This window comes from Sceloporus occidentalis, unplaced genomic scaffold (genome assembly GCF_023333645.1).
Source record: "Sceloporus occidentalis isolate IW3139 unplaced genomic scaffold, rSceOcc1.0.p SCAF_5, whole genome shotgun sequence".
In the NCBI taxonomy this organism is placed as follows: Eukaryota; Metazoa; Chordata; class Lepidosauria; order Squamata; family Phrynosomatidae; genus Sceloporus; species Sceloporus occidentalis.
In genome coordinates this window covers 135224016-135237739 of record NW_028316985.1, presented here as the reverse complement: position 1 = coordinate 135237739, position 13724 = coordinate 135224016, and the positions used below count along the sequence as shown (strand labels likewise).

The following is a 13724-nucleotide window of genomic DNA, read 5'->3' as shown; positions in this document are numbered from 1 at the left end:
TCTAAAGCTCAGTTACTCTGTGAGATCTCTTTCAGATTCACACAAACTAGTTGTATGTTTTACAGTTGTCCCTCTGTATCCACAGATTCCACTATCCACGGTTTGAAAATATTTTTAAATATATATAAATTCCCCAAAGCAAACCTTGATTTTGCCATTTTTAATGAGGGGCACTATTTTACTACACCCATTGTATGTAATGGCACTTGGGCATTCATGAATTTTGGCATCCACAGGACTGGGGGAGGGTCTGGAAACTAACTGGCTGATACCAACGACCAATGTATACGTAGGGAGAATGACATTGCTTGCATTAAGTACAGAAAGTATGCACACCCAAATCAACAAATTCAGAGCCAGAAAAAAAGCTAATACACGGCAATTTGGTTGCTAAGGTTTCACCTTTGCCTTCAGTTTTGCAGAGAGGAAGTACTGAAACTGAAAGACCACTTCTATACTTCTTCTTAATCTCTGCAATTTGCACCCAAAGAATTCAGGTGTCTACACAGACTATCTGCAGTCTTCTACAACTGAGCCATCATCTTCTGATAGAAGTTCCAGTCCCTTTCGTTGTACATATCAATACTCATTCTGTCCAGTTTACACTCCCCCCTTCTTTTCTGTCCACTGATCACTCAGAAATGTTTTGGAACACTCCTCTTTTCATTCTTCTAATCTTTCATTCAACCAAGGAAAGGGAAAGTTTGTTGAAATGTTGTGAGGAGATAAGAGTATTTTTACTGGGTGCATGACATAGAAAGTATGGTTCAACTCACCAAATTTGTGCCTTGTGGGTAATAATCAAAGGCTGAAAGAATATGGGCCTGAATGCTATTTGTAGTCCCATTTACAGCAGACCCACTGAATCACTGCGATTTACAAAAGACTCACCATTCAACAATTGTTTCAGCAGGTCCTAGTCTAATAAGCACGATCAGAAAACTTCAGGCCATAGATTTTTACACACAATAAAACTTATAATAGATATAGAGTAAAATGCTGTTTTCAAAAAAGGTACATTAAAACGACTCTAGCATATAGATTTTTTACATATTTATTATGTCCTTCAGCAAATATCCTTTCCATGACAGTGAACCTATACAGTGCAAAACACACTATTACTAAAGTGCAAAATAAATTCAGATGATAAAATTCTGGACTGCATCATCCAAGAGTGTAGGTTTGAGTTTGTGTTGCTCATGAAAACTCTCCCATAGGGCTGATACACACCGCATAAAACGGTGTGTTCCTGGAGATACTAGGGTTAGAGACTGCGCACCAACTGCATGCTCCCTAACCCTAGTACGTGTGGGGGTGCCATCGTTACACGACGCCATCTACATGGCATGCAGAACGATGTTGTCATACACACACCGTGTCCAAACAGTGTGGTGCACGTGTGACGTGTCCACGCCACCCCAGGCTGCTTATGGCGGCCTGGCAGTGGCATGGAAATAAGCTCCAAAACGGAGCTCTTTTTGGGCCCCTGCATCATTGGCGTGGCAACCAAACGACCATGCCAATGATGCATAGGAGAAAAGGGCCGTGTCAGTCTCCCCTTTCTCCTCTTTCGTGCTAGGGTGCCGTTGGTACCATTGATTAATATGGAGCATGACAGTCCATGTTTTTTGACATCCAAAAACCTCTGCAGATGGGAAAGGTCCACAATAATTCTCTATTTCTATAACCCTTTAGCTAATGAAAATAAGACAAAAAGTTTGTAGTCTAACACATCTGGAGGGCACCAGGTTGAGGAATTCTGTCTTCCAGCCATGATCACTAGCTAGATTCCTTTGAGAGGCTCACAGGCAGAACAAGACTCTTTTCCTTAAAAACAGTAGCAAAGAGAGAGCTGGAGAATTTGTGGCCCAGATATTTTAGACTGCAACTCATCCTTTACTCTGACTGTGGCTCACATTGCCCAACGCTATGCCTAACTATTATGTTCCTTAAGCACTATGCAATATTGACACACATTACCAGGAAAGATTCTAGGGTTCTCACCAATGGCTCCTCTTCACCCTGGAAGGAAGTGACTAGTGGGATGCCACAGGGTTTTGTCCTCGGCCCAGTACTATTCAACCTTTTATCAGTGACACTTCCTTGTAATTTATGATCCAACAGACAATAGCCTGAATCCTATTTGTTAGTCCAAATTTGCGGGTGAACAACCATAACTTGCTTTCCACCAACAAGAGTCGAGTACAAAACAGTGGGCTCATCCAGTTGGACTGGAAAAACCAGAAAGTCTCTGGTTTATTTCCTCTCCTTTCTGATTATTGTTGTTGTTGAGATCCACATGGCATTTTCTCCATTCAGAAGTACTCCCAGAGAACTCCCAGCACTTAAAATGAGTCACCAAGATCTTTCCTTATATTTTCAGTGTTTAGCTATATGCACAGTTGCTCATGTAGTCAAAATGGAACTGGCCATGCATAACAGAAAGGTGGCCCAAGAGACCTAAATGCTTCAAAGTAATAACAATATTAAGGAAAACAAAAATCAAACTGCCACTGTATATAACTGTATATAAACTGTTAGTGGTGAGGGAATGGATAGCAGGTGGAGAAGAAATGAAACAGGCTAGAGTATTATAGAGGCTATATTATTATAGCTGACTGACTCAAATAGTGAACAAGAGCACTCCCCACTGCAATGTTTTGTTGCAGTTCTCACTGGTTACTTAAGTTAAGGATTGATTTATGCATGATGCCATCTCAATGCATGTCTTGTCAGAAGATTTTACACAGACAATCTTAAAAAGTAGCATGGGTGGTGGTTAAGTAATTATGTTTGCAATGACAGCAGAGAAAGAACACATGGCCATGTGCCAATGTAATCACGTGCAGAACAAACTTAGTAAATTGCAGCTTATGATTAAACCAAGCTACAAATTATCCTGAGCAGAATTTCTCCATGGCAGAGGTGCTGGTAGGCAAGTACTGTATGTTTGGGTAGCTCAATCTAAAGATGCAAGAAGGACAATTGTGACCCATTTTATAGTAAATTATTTGACCTTGTGGTACTGCTGCTGATTCCATCAACCACTTGATCTGGTTTATCTGCCTTGGTGTCTCTGAATTGTCAAGGACTTTAATATTTTCTGCCTGCTGCGTAATCTATTGTTGTATGCATTCATTTCTGACCTTTGGTGATCCTACAGCAAACCTATCATGAGGTTCTTGGCAAGATTTGTTCAGATGGGGTTTGCTTTTGCCTTTCTCTGAGGCTGAGAGAAGGTCACCAAGTAGATTTCCATGTCTGAGTGGGGATTTGACCCCCGGTTTCCAGAGTCACAGTCCAACACTCAAGCCCTTACACCATGTTTGTTTTTACTGCATAGTCTGCTTCTTTCTAAATGCCACCCTCTGGCAAAGAGTATTGGCTCCAGTTTTTATAAGGGATGGATCTAGCCATACTGAGTGAGCAATGGGTGCCAGAAAGTGCTGAATCTGTTTTTTAAAAAAAGGAAAAAGGGAATAACTTATTTCTAACCTGCTCTCAATATGGGTGTGTGGATCTTCTGCTTCATTACTGTTTACATGCACTGAGCCATTAAATTACTACTGCATTGCAATACAAACCAATGGCCATAGGAAACCACTACCAAGTGGTTGGATATATGTATTTAGCTTCATCTGTTGTTGTTGTTTTTAAATACTTTTAACTAGACATAGGGAATACCACTTGTGTATAGAATGAAGTGTGTAGTCCCTACATGCCTAAAACAGAAAATGAAAACATGTGTCATCAAGGCTCTTGGCTGCTGAGAATCTTGTCATCTTTCCTAGCATGAAAGGTAAGAGGCTGCTGGTTGTACTGCTTATGCTTTCTTCTTTAACAGCAACAGACGACGATGACAATGACGACGATGACGATTATTCCTATTCCAGGATTGGGAAACATGTCGAACTTTGGATTGAACTTCCCACTTGCCCTAGGCACATCAAACAGAAGAGTTTGGGAGTTGCAAACGATAAACTTTAATACCTCCAGAATCAGGAAGATAGGTGATTATAGGCAGGATGTTCTGCTCGACAAGCCAGATAAGACTGATTTACAGATCCATTCCCACCCTAACATTGCCAGACCAAGCCATCCTTTAAAATGTAGATTTAATTTCCGTTTATGTAGAACAAACACCTCTCCCCTTAGGCTAGTTTTGGCTTATAAAAGATCCTAAATTTTCTTTGTTAGAAGAAGGAAGGATGGAGCTAGTATGGAGTGCAGGGGACCCCCCACGTCTTCCTCAATTTCAAACTGGTTCCGACTCGGGCTGCCTTCCTGAAGCTCCAAGCAGCTGAGTCCCGATTCCAGCCATGAGATCGCATCTTGAAAGGAACAACACCGCCTTTGATAAGTATTCCTTAGTGAAGCCTCTCCTGTCATTTCCATAGCCCTCATATGTGTGAATGAGCAAGTGTTTGTTTGCTCTGTGATTTCCCCTTTTTAATAAAATGGGTCAGATCATATAACATCTGTCTTAAAATCCTTACACTGGCTGTCAATTTTCTTCCGGGCACAATACAAAGTGTTGGTTGTTACCTTTAAAGCCCTACATGGCTTGGGCCCGAGTTACTTGAGGGAACACCTCTCCCTACACAATCCGCCCCACACCCTCAGGACAACAGGGAAGAATCTGTTAAACTACCCAAAGGTCAGACTAACAGTTACTTCCAAAAGAGCGTATACAGCTATGGCCCCCAGGTTATGGAACAATCTGCCGGAGGAGATCCGTCTCATCACGACCCTAGATGCCTTTAAGGAGGCACTAAAGAAGGATCTCTTCTGGCGGGCATACCCCCCAACCTTCTATAAAGAACTTTAGGAAACCCCGCTCCTGGTCATAACAGCATAACTGCCCACTGCCCTGCGATTACTGTAACTGAAATTTTTATACTTGTGATGTTTTTATGATATGTATTTTACACATGATTGCCTGTATGGAGATTTTTGGTTGTCATCCTGCTTCGATTTGTTGGGAGAAGCTGGAAAATACAAATAAACTTATTATTATTATTACTATTAAAATGCCATTCATTGGAAGAATTCAGTCTCTGCATCATTCTGTCTCAGCAACCTCTATATAAATTTGGGAAAGATCTTGCTGGGCTATTGTGGCCAGCCCAATAATTAATTGAGCAAATTAAAATTCCCATAGAGTGTGTTCAACAATATGTTTTTACCTTTGAGGATCTTGTCTACTTCCTTCATAACTGTCCTTCCAACTAGTCCTAGTCTTCTGAGTTCTTGACTGCAGTCTGCAGTCTGATTAATGACTGAGCAAGGCATGGGGAATCTTTAACTGTTTCAATGTCTTCATTGCATACTTTAAAGTTATGTAAATCATCTGTGATCATTATTTTTGCTTTCTTAACATTCAACTGTAAATGTGCCATTGCACTTTCTTCAGTAATCGTTCCAAGTCTTTACTATTTTCTGTTAGTAGTATGGTGTATCTACATACCATAACCTGTTGATTTTCTTTCTTCCAATTTTCACATCACCTTCCTCTGAGTTTAATCCAGCTTTAGGTACAAGTTAAAGATACAGGAAGATAAAAATGCTGTCTTACCTGATGCCTCCTTGCCGATTGGAAACCATTCTGTATGTTGTCTTTTAAGTGTAATGATGAGGCTCACTAGCTTTTCCTAAAATGTTGCTTTTAGGGGATTATTTAGGGCGATCTAAGAGAACACAATTTTTTCAAGGACATGGCTGTGATAGTTTGGATCAGTATGCAAAGAGATTTTGTATCATCTTTGAAACTGAGAGAAAGAGGTTTGTAGCATAAGCTTTTGTAGAATGGGGCCAAAACACACTGCTGAAATAATCCAGTTTGAGACTGCTTTAACAGCAGTGGCCTAGTGCTAGGAAATCCTGGGAATTGTAGTTTATTGTGGTACCAGAGCCCTCTGACAGAGAAGGCTAAATGTTTCACCAAACTTCAGTTCCCAAAATTCCCTAGCATTGAGCCAAAGCAGTTCAAGTGGTCTCAAACTGCATTACTTCTGCAGTGTGTTTTGGACCTGAGTCTACATCAGATACATAACAGATGGAACTGATGAAGTAGACCCAATTTACAAAAGCTTGTGCTACAAATGTCTTTCTCTCAGTCTAAAAAATGCTTCAAGATCCCTTTGCAAACGAACATCAACCGGTTCTTCTGTTACAGTTCGCTTGGCACTTCAAAAAAGAACATTCTAGTAACCCAGGTAATGCTGTACCTCCAAGCATTACACATGCTATGCACTTCCTTTAGATTTTAATAATTCAGCTAGCTGACATACACTTTTTCTAGAGATGTTCCATCTGTTATTTGCACACAGGCAGCAGAAAAAAGAAAAAAGAGAGAAAGAAAAGAAAGAAAAAAGACATCTGTGGGACATTTTTTAGTAGGAAAATGTATAGAATCCCAGCAATATTCCCTTAGCTCTAATCTGGCAAAGACTTATCTTTATGTCTTGTTGGGGGTTAATCTTGAGAATAAGTGTATGCATACTCATCCACAAGATACAAACTAGCTTTAATTTGATTTCATGAAAGTGCTGGCTTACATTAGACATTTCCAAATGGCTTTAAGTATGCCAACATTTATATACATTTTAAAAGTCTGGCTCCAAAGCTATGATTTATCTTCCCAGAATTGTTTAATGTATAAATTCCAACCCTCTGAAAATCTTTATGGGCTGCTTAGGCTAGATAGATTCACTAGGTATTAATAAACCATGAATTAATTCTTAGATCGGGGTGTGAACCTAAGGCCCTCCAGATTCTGATGAACTACCACTCCCATCATGCCTCACCACCAACCAAGCTGAAGGAAGGTTTAGCCTGGCTCCTGAGGGGTCAGTTGTAACTCCTTCCCTTATTGTGATGCTAACATACAGTAATTTGTCAGACCCTGGAGGGCCATAGGTTCCTCACCCTGGTCTTAGATCATACTGCTCCATGTAGTGGCAGCCAGTGGACCATCTGGAGAGGGACTTGAGCCCTAAATGATGAGGAGAGGTGTTAGCACATCCAACATACTCCAGGCTGTGTGTGGGGCTCCTATATTTTCCTATCTCCAGCCATCTCTTAAAGCATTTTAAAGGGAAGCAGGTGAATAGCACAGCCCACTTCTGCACAAACGTAGGTGTTAGAGGCATCGCCCAGAGACATCCCTAGGGCCTCCTCCCATTTCTCACCATACAGGATCCTTAGGAATGCTTTCCCCCCTTTTTGCCCTGATGTTACTTGTAAATCATAATTCCCACATACCCCTGAATATCATGCTAATAGTGGTGACGCAAAACAATTAGCAAAATTAAAATGGCACCTTCAAATGACAATAGCATACGCACAGCCGAAATGTATTTACACATACACACTGAAGATCTGGTTAAAATGTGATGTTCTGAAGGAAAATTTTAAAAGAATATATATATATATATATATATATATATATTAAAAATTAAATTTGAAATTTTAATTTTAAAAAATTCAAGGGGGGTCTCCTTTCTCTATTAACCTTTATTTATGAAGCGCTGTACATTTACACAGCACTGTACATGCAGTCTTTTTAGTTAGACGGTTCCCTGCCCTTGGGCTTACAATCTAAAAAGACATGACACAGAAGGAGAAGAGAGTGATGGAGGGAAAGGGGATGAGGTCCAGCAGTTCCTCTCTACCTCCAAGGCCTGGACCAAGGCAGATGGACTGGAGGGAGGGCTTGGCTTCATAATGGATGGTTAATCATCTTCCAGGGAAAATACATACTCTCAAGTAGGATAATGCATATACAATACATAGCAATACAGGAAATGGTTTGATAAAAAGGCACCAAAAGAACATCAAATAGTAAGCGACAATTATGCAATGCCTGGGAAGGCTTCTCTGAACAGACAATACTGTTGGAAAGGTGGAGGGAAGTAGAAAGAGAGGCAGGAAGGATGCAAATGGATGGACTCTATGAAAGAGATCACAAGTATTATGAGTTTGCAGGAGTTGGGCAGGGCAGGGCAGGGTTCTGGGCAGGTGCTTCATCCAGAGGGTCTCTATGAGCCCAGAGGGACTTGAAGGCAGTTCACCACAAACAGGCAAATGCTGTGTTTGTATGTACATGTATCCACACAGACAAGAATGTAGGCATGTATGTTTATGTATATTTCTCTCTCTCTCTCTCTCTCTCTGTATACATATATATATGTTTTGTCTCAATGTGATCTGTTTAGATTTGTTTTTTGTTTATTTAGGTGTTTAGCTCATTTGGGCATTTCTTTTGTATGAATATTTTTTGATAGTCAATTAAAAACAGCAACAACAACAACAACAACAACAAGAACAACAAACAGGCAAACGCCACACTGTTTCTGCCCAAATATAGGTGTTTGAGCAGAAATGGTGTCAGCCCTCCCCCCCTTTTAGGGTGCCACCTGGTGCAGTCCGCACCCCCGTGACGTCACTGGTGGCGCCCCCCTTTTAGAGTGGCACCTGGTGCAGTCCGCACCCCCCGTGACGTCACTGGTGGCTCCCCCCTTTTAGAGTGGCACCTGGTGCAGTCCGCACCCCCGTGACGTCACTGGTGGCTCCCCCCTTTTAGAGTGGCACCTGGTGCAGTCCGCACCCCCCGTGACGTCACTGCGTGCTTCCCCCTCCCTCCAGGTGTCCTCCTCCTCCTCCTCCTCCTCCTTGGAAGCGCAGGCAGCCAGTCGCGCAGCCTCCTTCCTTCCTTGGACGCAGCCGGCTGCCTCCTTCTCCTCCTGCTGCTTCTCCTTCTGCCGGGGCAGGGATGGGTGGGTGCGGCAGGGCCTGGGCGTTGCTCCTGCTCCTCTGGGGCGTCCAAGGCCAGGAGCCCCCAGCAGCCCCGGCCTCCAGCCCCAGCAGCAGCCCCAGCATCAGCCCCAGCGTCAGCCCCATCAGCCCCAATGGGGCCAACCGCCGGCGCCGGCTGAGCCAGGAGGACGGCCTCTCCTTCGAGTACCACCGCTACCCGGAGCTGCGGGAGGCCCTGGTCTCGGTGTGGCTCCAGTGCCCCTCCATCGCCCGCATCTACAGCGTCGGACGCAGCTTCGAGGGCAGGGAGCTCCTGGCCATCCAGATCTCCGACAACCCCGGAGAGCACGAGCCCGGTAAGGAAGGAACCAGGCAGGCAGGCAGGCAGGGACCAGGCTGGGCCACTGGGAGGACTGCCACGGAGGGACAGGACACCCACCCACCCATCTCGCTGTCAATCCATCCATCCATCCATTCACCCATCCATCCAGCCATCCATCTCTTTCTATCCATCCATCACACCATCCAGCCATTCATCTGTCAGTCCACCTCTATCAATGAATCCATCCAGCCAGCCATATCTGTCAACCCACCCCTATCTATCTATCTATCTATCTATCTATCTATCTATCTATCAAACCATCCATCCATCCATCCCACTCAATTCTTAGCCCTGCTCCAAAGGGAGGACCTTTTGACCTGCCTCCTGGACAGGAGGTCGGAATAGAGGACCCATCCTGGGAAAGGAGGACGTCCGGTCACCCTCCCCCACTTGGGGACAGACCCCCAACCCAAGGGGAGCAGATCTCCTCTTTGGCTGTCCTCCTTTTCTGCAAAAGGTGACCAGATGTCCTCTGTAAAATGGGGGCCATTGAAGAAGAACGAAGGACCCGACCCCAGAAAAGCCCCATAGATGTCAGTTTGTCTTCTGAGTCCCACTCCAAAGGGAGGACGTTTTGGCATTCCTCCTGGGAGGAGGTTGAAATGGAGGACGTGTCCTGGGAAAGGAGGACGCCTGGCCCTCCTGCTCGGACCTGGTGGGGAGAAGGAAAGCTGTGCCCAGGGTCACTCTCCTTGGCCTGAACTTTCCCAGTTGCTCCCTCAAGGGGCATTTGTATTTCCCCCTTGGGCTCTGAGGATCTATTCCAGGACTCCTGTGCTCTGAGAAGAAGGGAGGCGGGTGGCATAGGACAGACAAAGGTGGCACCCAGTGTGTGCCCAGCGCATAGGCCAGTCAGGTTAACCTTCCAGGGCAGTAGGCATTGAGAGTCTCTGCCTACATGGCTGTTGGCGTTTGGCCTGGCTTTAGAAGCCATCCTTGTAAGGTAGGCAGTAAAGAAGCAGAATCAAGATCCCAGACTAGGGATGTTGAGGCTTTTTGATATATCCTTGGAAGACTTTCCTATCTAATAATAGATGGTGTTCAAAGTGAATTCTCTTTCTGGACAGGGCCTACTCTACATCTTAAGGAGGCATCGGTGACAGCCCCTCCGACCTTTCCTCCTGAACCTCTGCTTGTTTCTCTCCCTTGGAGGACAGACTTGTGTGTACCAGACAGTTTGTTCGCACAGTCTAAATCAGCCAGTTCCCCCGTTGTAGTGTGTGTGTGAGATACACAAATGTTGGTACTGATGTAACATTCACCTGCCAGCCTGGTTGGAATGGAAAGAGAGGTAGGGAGGTATTGCATCTTCTGTCGGCTAAATACTTTGGGTCATCCCTGCATCTGATGTCAGAGAAATGAACATGGTGCTTTGACATAGGAATGAGTCACAGTGCAGTATTCATGGGAAGGTTTCGGTCTTCATTCTTGTAAAAAGGTGGATAAAGGAAAGGAAAAGGGAGGGGAGACGGAAAGGAGTCTTGTGGTACCTTGAAGATTACTATAATTTATTTTGGCATGATTTATTGTAGTCTTCATTCCTTGTATTTAGAGAACCAATGGCTTGTAATGGAGATCAATACACCCTATGCTAACTAATCACATCTGTGTGTGTGTGTGTGTGTCCTTCTTCTCTCCCTCTGTCCCTCTCTATCTCACACACACAAATACACAGTTCCCATCCAATAAACTGTTTTCCCCTAGTACTGGTTCATACCACAGTTACAATACAGCATATGAAACCAGCCAGAGACCATGTGATAAACAGTGTACCTTGCAGGGAGATGCACTCTAAGCCCTCCTTACCCAGGGTACTTGGCATTCAGCCTGGCACACATTATTTGTTCAGATGATTTATAGCCTGTTTTAAAAAATAAAACATATTAATAGTGGGATCATTTGAATTGTATGCCTCAACATTGCAAAAGCGGTTTCTGCTATGTACAGTGTTGCCTCCTGCCTTCCTTCTTCCTTGGAAGGAGCTATAGCCTAAAGATACGATAAGATGTACACATAATGTGCCACTGTATTGTTTGGCTGTCTTGCTCAGTCATTAGTTGGCATTGGTGACTACATTACCTGCAGTCTGCAAAACTGTATGAGTTAAAGTCAAGGGGAAAAACAGGAAATAAGCAAGAAAGGAAGGTGGTTGTTGTTTTTGAAGAACCATACAACAGTTAGCACTAGAAAAGCAATAGGAATATAATGACACAGATTTAGTTGTAATAATATAGATCTGCTAGAGGAGTCAGCAAGGTATTTTGCAGCATTGAATGCCTTGAGTGTAATATATATATATATATATATATATATATATATGGCAGTTTCTATACTGAATGTTCAAACATCACCTTTCTTGCTGATAGGGAAGAAGAATGATGAAACATGATACTCAGGAACATGTGTAGAGTGGTGAGCACTAGTTTTATATGAATAAGGATCTTGAGAATGACAGAAATCTTCTTGTAAACGATCGAATGAGATTAGGTTATAACGACAGATTTAACTTTCCCTAGCTTGAAGATCTAAAGCACAGGGCACTGGAGATTTTTCCTTTGCCGTGAATTGTGCAGAGGTACAGATGTGGTCTGGTCTGGATTATGTCCTGATCACTTCAAAGAGGTTTGAGGTTCCTAAAATACCATGTTGTCTGCCATGAACAATTACTTACATGCTGAAAATAGATGGGGCTTTATACACATACTGTATCTCCATCCTTCATTCTAGCTTTGTTTTCTAAAGCTTACTGAAAATGAACTATAAAATATATTTACACTAAAACATAAAAGCAAAAAAAAAAAAAAAAAATCCATGACCTATTGAAAAGCACCTACAATTAAAACCTATATCTGCAAGCAGGTTTAAGCTTAATCATCCTACTTCTCCATTAACATTGTCAATTCTGTTAGCCCGGCATTGCTATTGGGACTATGACTCATCTGCTTTGGGTGTCATTATCTTTCTCTTCAGCTAAGATCTCTATTCGCTTGGGCTAACATGTTAAGGGGGAAATGCCCATTGGCTTTTGTGTCATCTTTGTGAGAGATTTTATGCAAATCATGGAAAGAAGGAAATGCTGAGCAATGTTGATCATATTTGTGAATTATCAAAATGTTTAACTGTAAGCTCCACTGTACAAAAACACATAATCTGCAAAGGGGCCTTGGTAAACTGCCACAAAAGTCTTTTAAGATTTTGATAGAATTGAAAGATATAGCCGTGTTAGTCTATAGAATAAGTATGTAGAGAGATCTTGTAGCACCTTTGAGACTGAAAGAAAAATATTGCCAGCATGAGCTTTCACAGACTTCCATCTACTTCAGTCTACTTCCTCAGATGCATCTGTGTAAGTAGACTGAAGTCTACAAATGCTCATGCTGCCAATTTATTTCTTTCAGTTAGTATCAAAGGTGCTACAAGATCTCTTTAAGATTTTGAGTTTACCCAAAATTTCCATCAGTGTTGTTGCTATTGTGAACTGATATCAACTTTACCTTATAACTACCCTATGAATGAAGGATCTCCAAGTCACCCTGTCACCAACAACCCCAATCAGGTCTTGCAGGCTCAGGGCCATAGCTTCCTTGACTGAGTCTATCCATCTGCAGTTTTTCCTACTCTTTCTACCTGTGTACATTTTCCAGTGGATAAAGCATTTCATTGATCAAATTACCTTTTAAAAATTTGAATAAAGATGGATTCCTTATTGATCTCTTCATTTCAAGGGGTTAAATCCAGTGTGATGTCTCAAACATGTTAATGGAAATTTTTACTCTTTCTCTCCCTTCTGCAGTCTGAGGAAATACCAAACAACTGGTTCCAGAGGCTCTCCCAGTCCTATGGAATTGTTGTTTTGGGGGCTGGGGGATGTAATGAAAAGGAGAGATGGCTGGCTCCCACTTAGACTCCATCCTGGGGGGAGTGGGCATTCAGTGCTGGATGCATCCCAGTGTCTACGTTCTGCATGGCCATGCATTCCAGAATCAATACACCACATTTTGGAGATAATAATAATAATAATAATAATAATAATAATAATAATAATAATAATAATAATATAATTTTATTTCTTACCTGCATCTGCCCAAGGCTTGAGGTGGGGTACAGTATATTAAAACATGCAAAAACCATTTTAACATGTTATGTTTGTGCTGGTCTATGACCGTAATAAAGATGAACTGAACTAAACATGTTAAATTAAAACATACAAACCTAGAATACCTTAAAATCATCCAACATAAAAAATTTAAAATGGCAGTTTAGAATTCATAGTTTCAAATCAACTGGGTATGCTTGCCGGAAGAGATAGGTCTTTAATACTCTTTTAAATTCACACATCATATTCAGCTGTCAAATCTCTCCTGGCAGGTCATTCCATTGTCTAGGTGCAGCTGATGAAAATGTCATTTGAGTGACATTTGCCAATCAAGTCCTGGCCTTTTGAAGTAACTGTCAGTCAGAGGAATATATGTGAGTATATGAGGCAGATTATACCAGAGAAGGTGATCCTGTAGGTAACCTGGACCCAAAACATGTAGGGCTTTAGAGGTAATAACTAACACTTTGTATTTTGCCTGGAAGCTAA

The 13724-nt window shown here is 42.4% G+C and overlaps 1 protein-coding gene across 1 annotated transcript in view; it reads left to right on the top strand.

Annotated features, from left to right (window-relative positions):
- Positions 1-8701: 8701 nt before the first annotated feature.
- Positions 8702-13724, top strand: part of LOC149312860 (carboxypeptidase E) — a 60013-nt gene continuing 54990 nt past the window's right edge. The window contains exon 1 of the mRNA XM_089525558.1: positions 8702-9113. Coding sequence (XP_089381684.1) covers positions 8774-9113 — 340 coding nt within the window. The 5' untranslated portion in view covers positions 8702-8773. The remainder of the gene's footprint in view (positions 9114-13724) is intronic.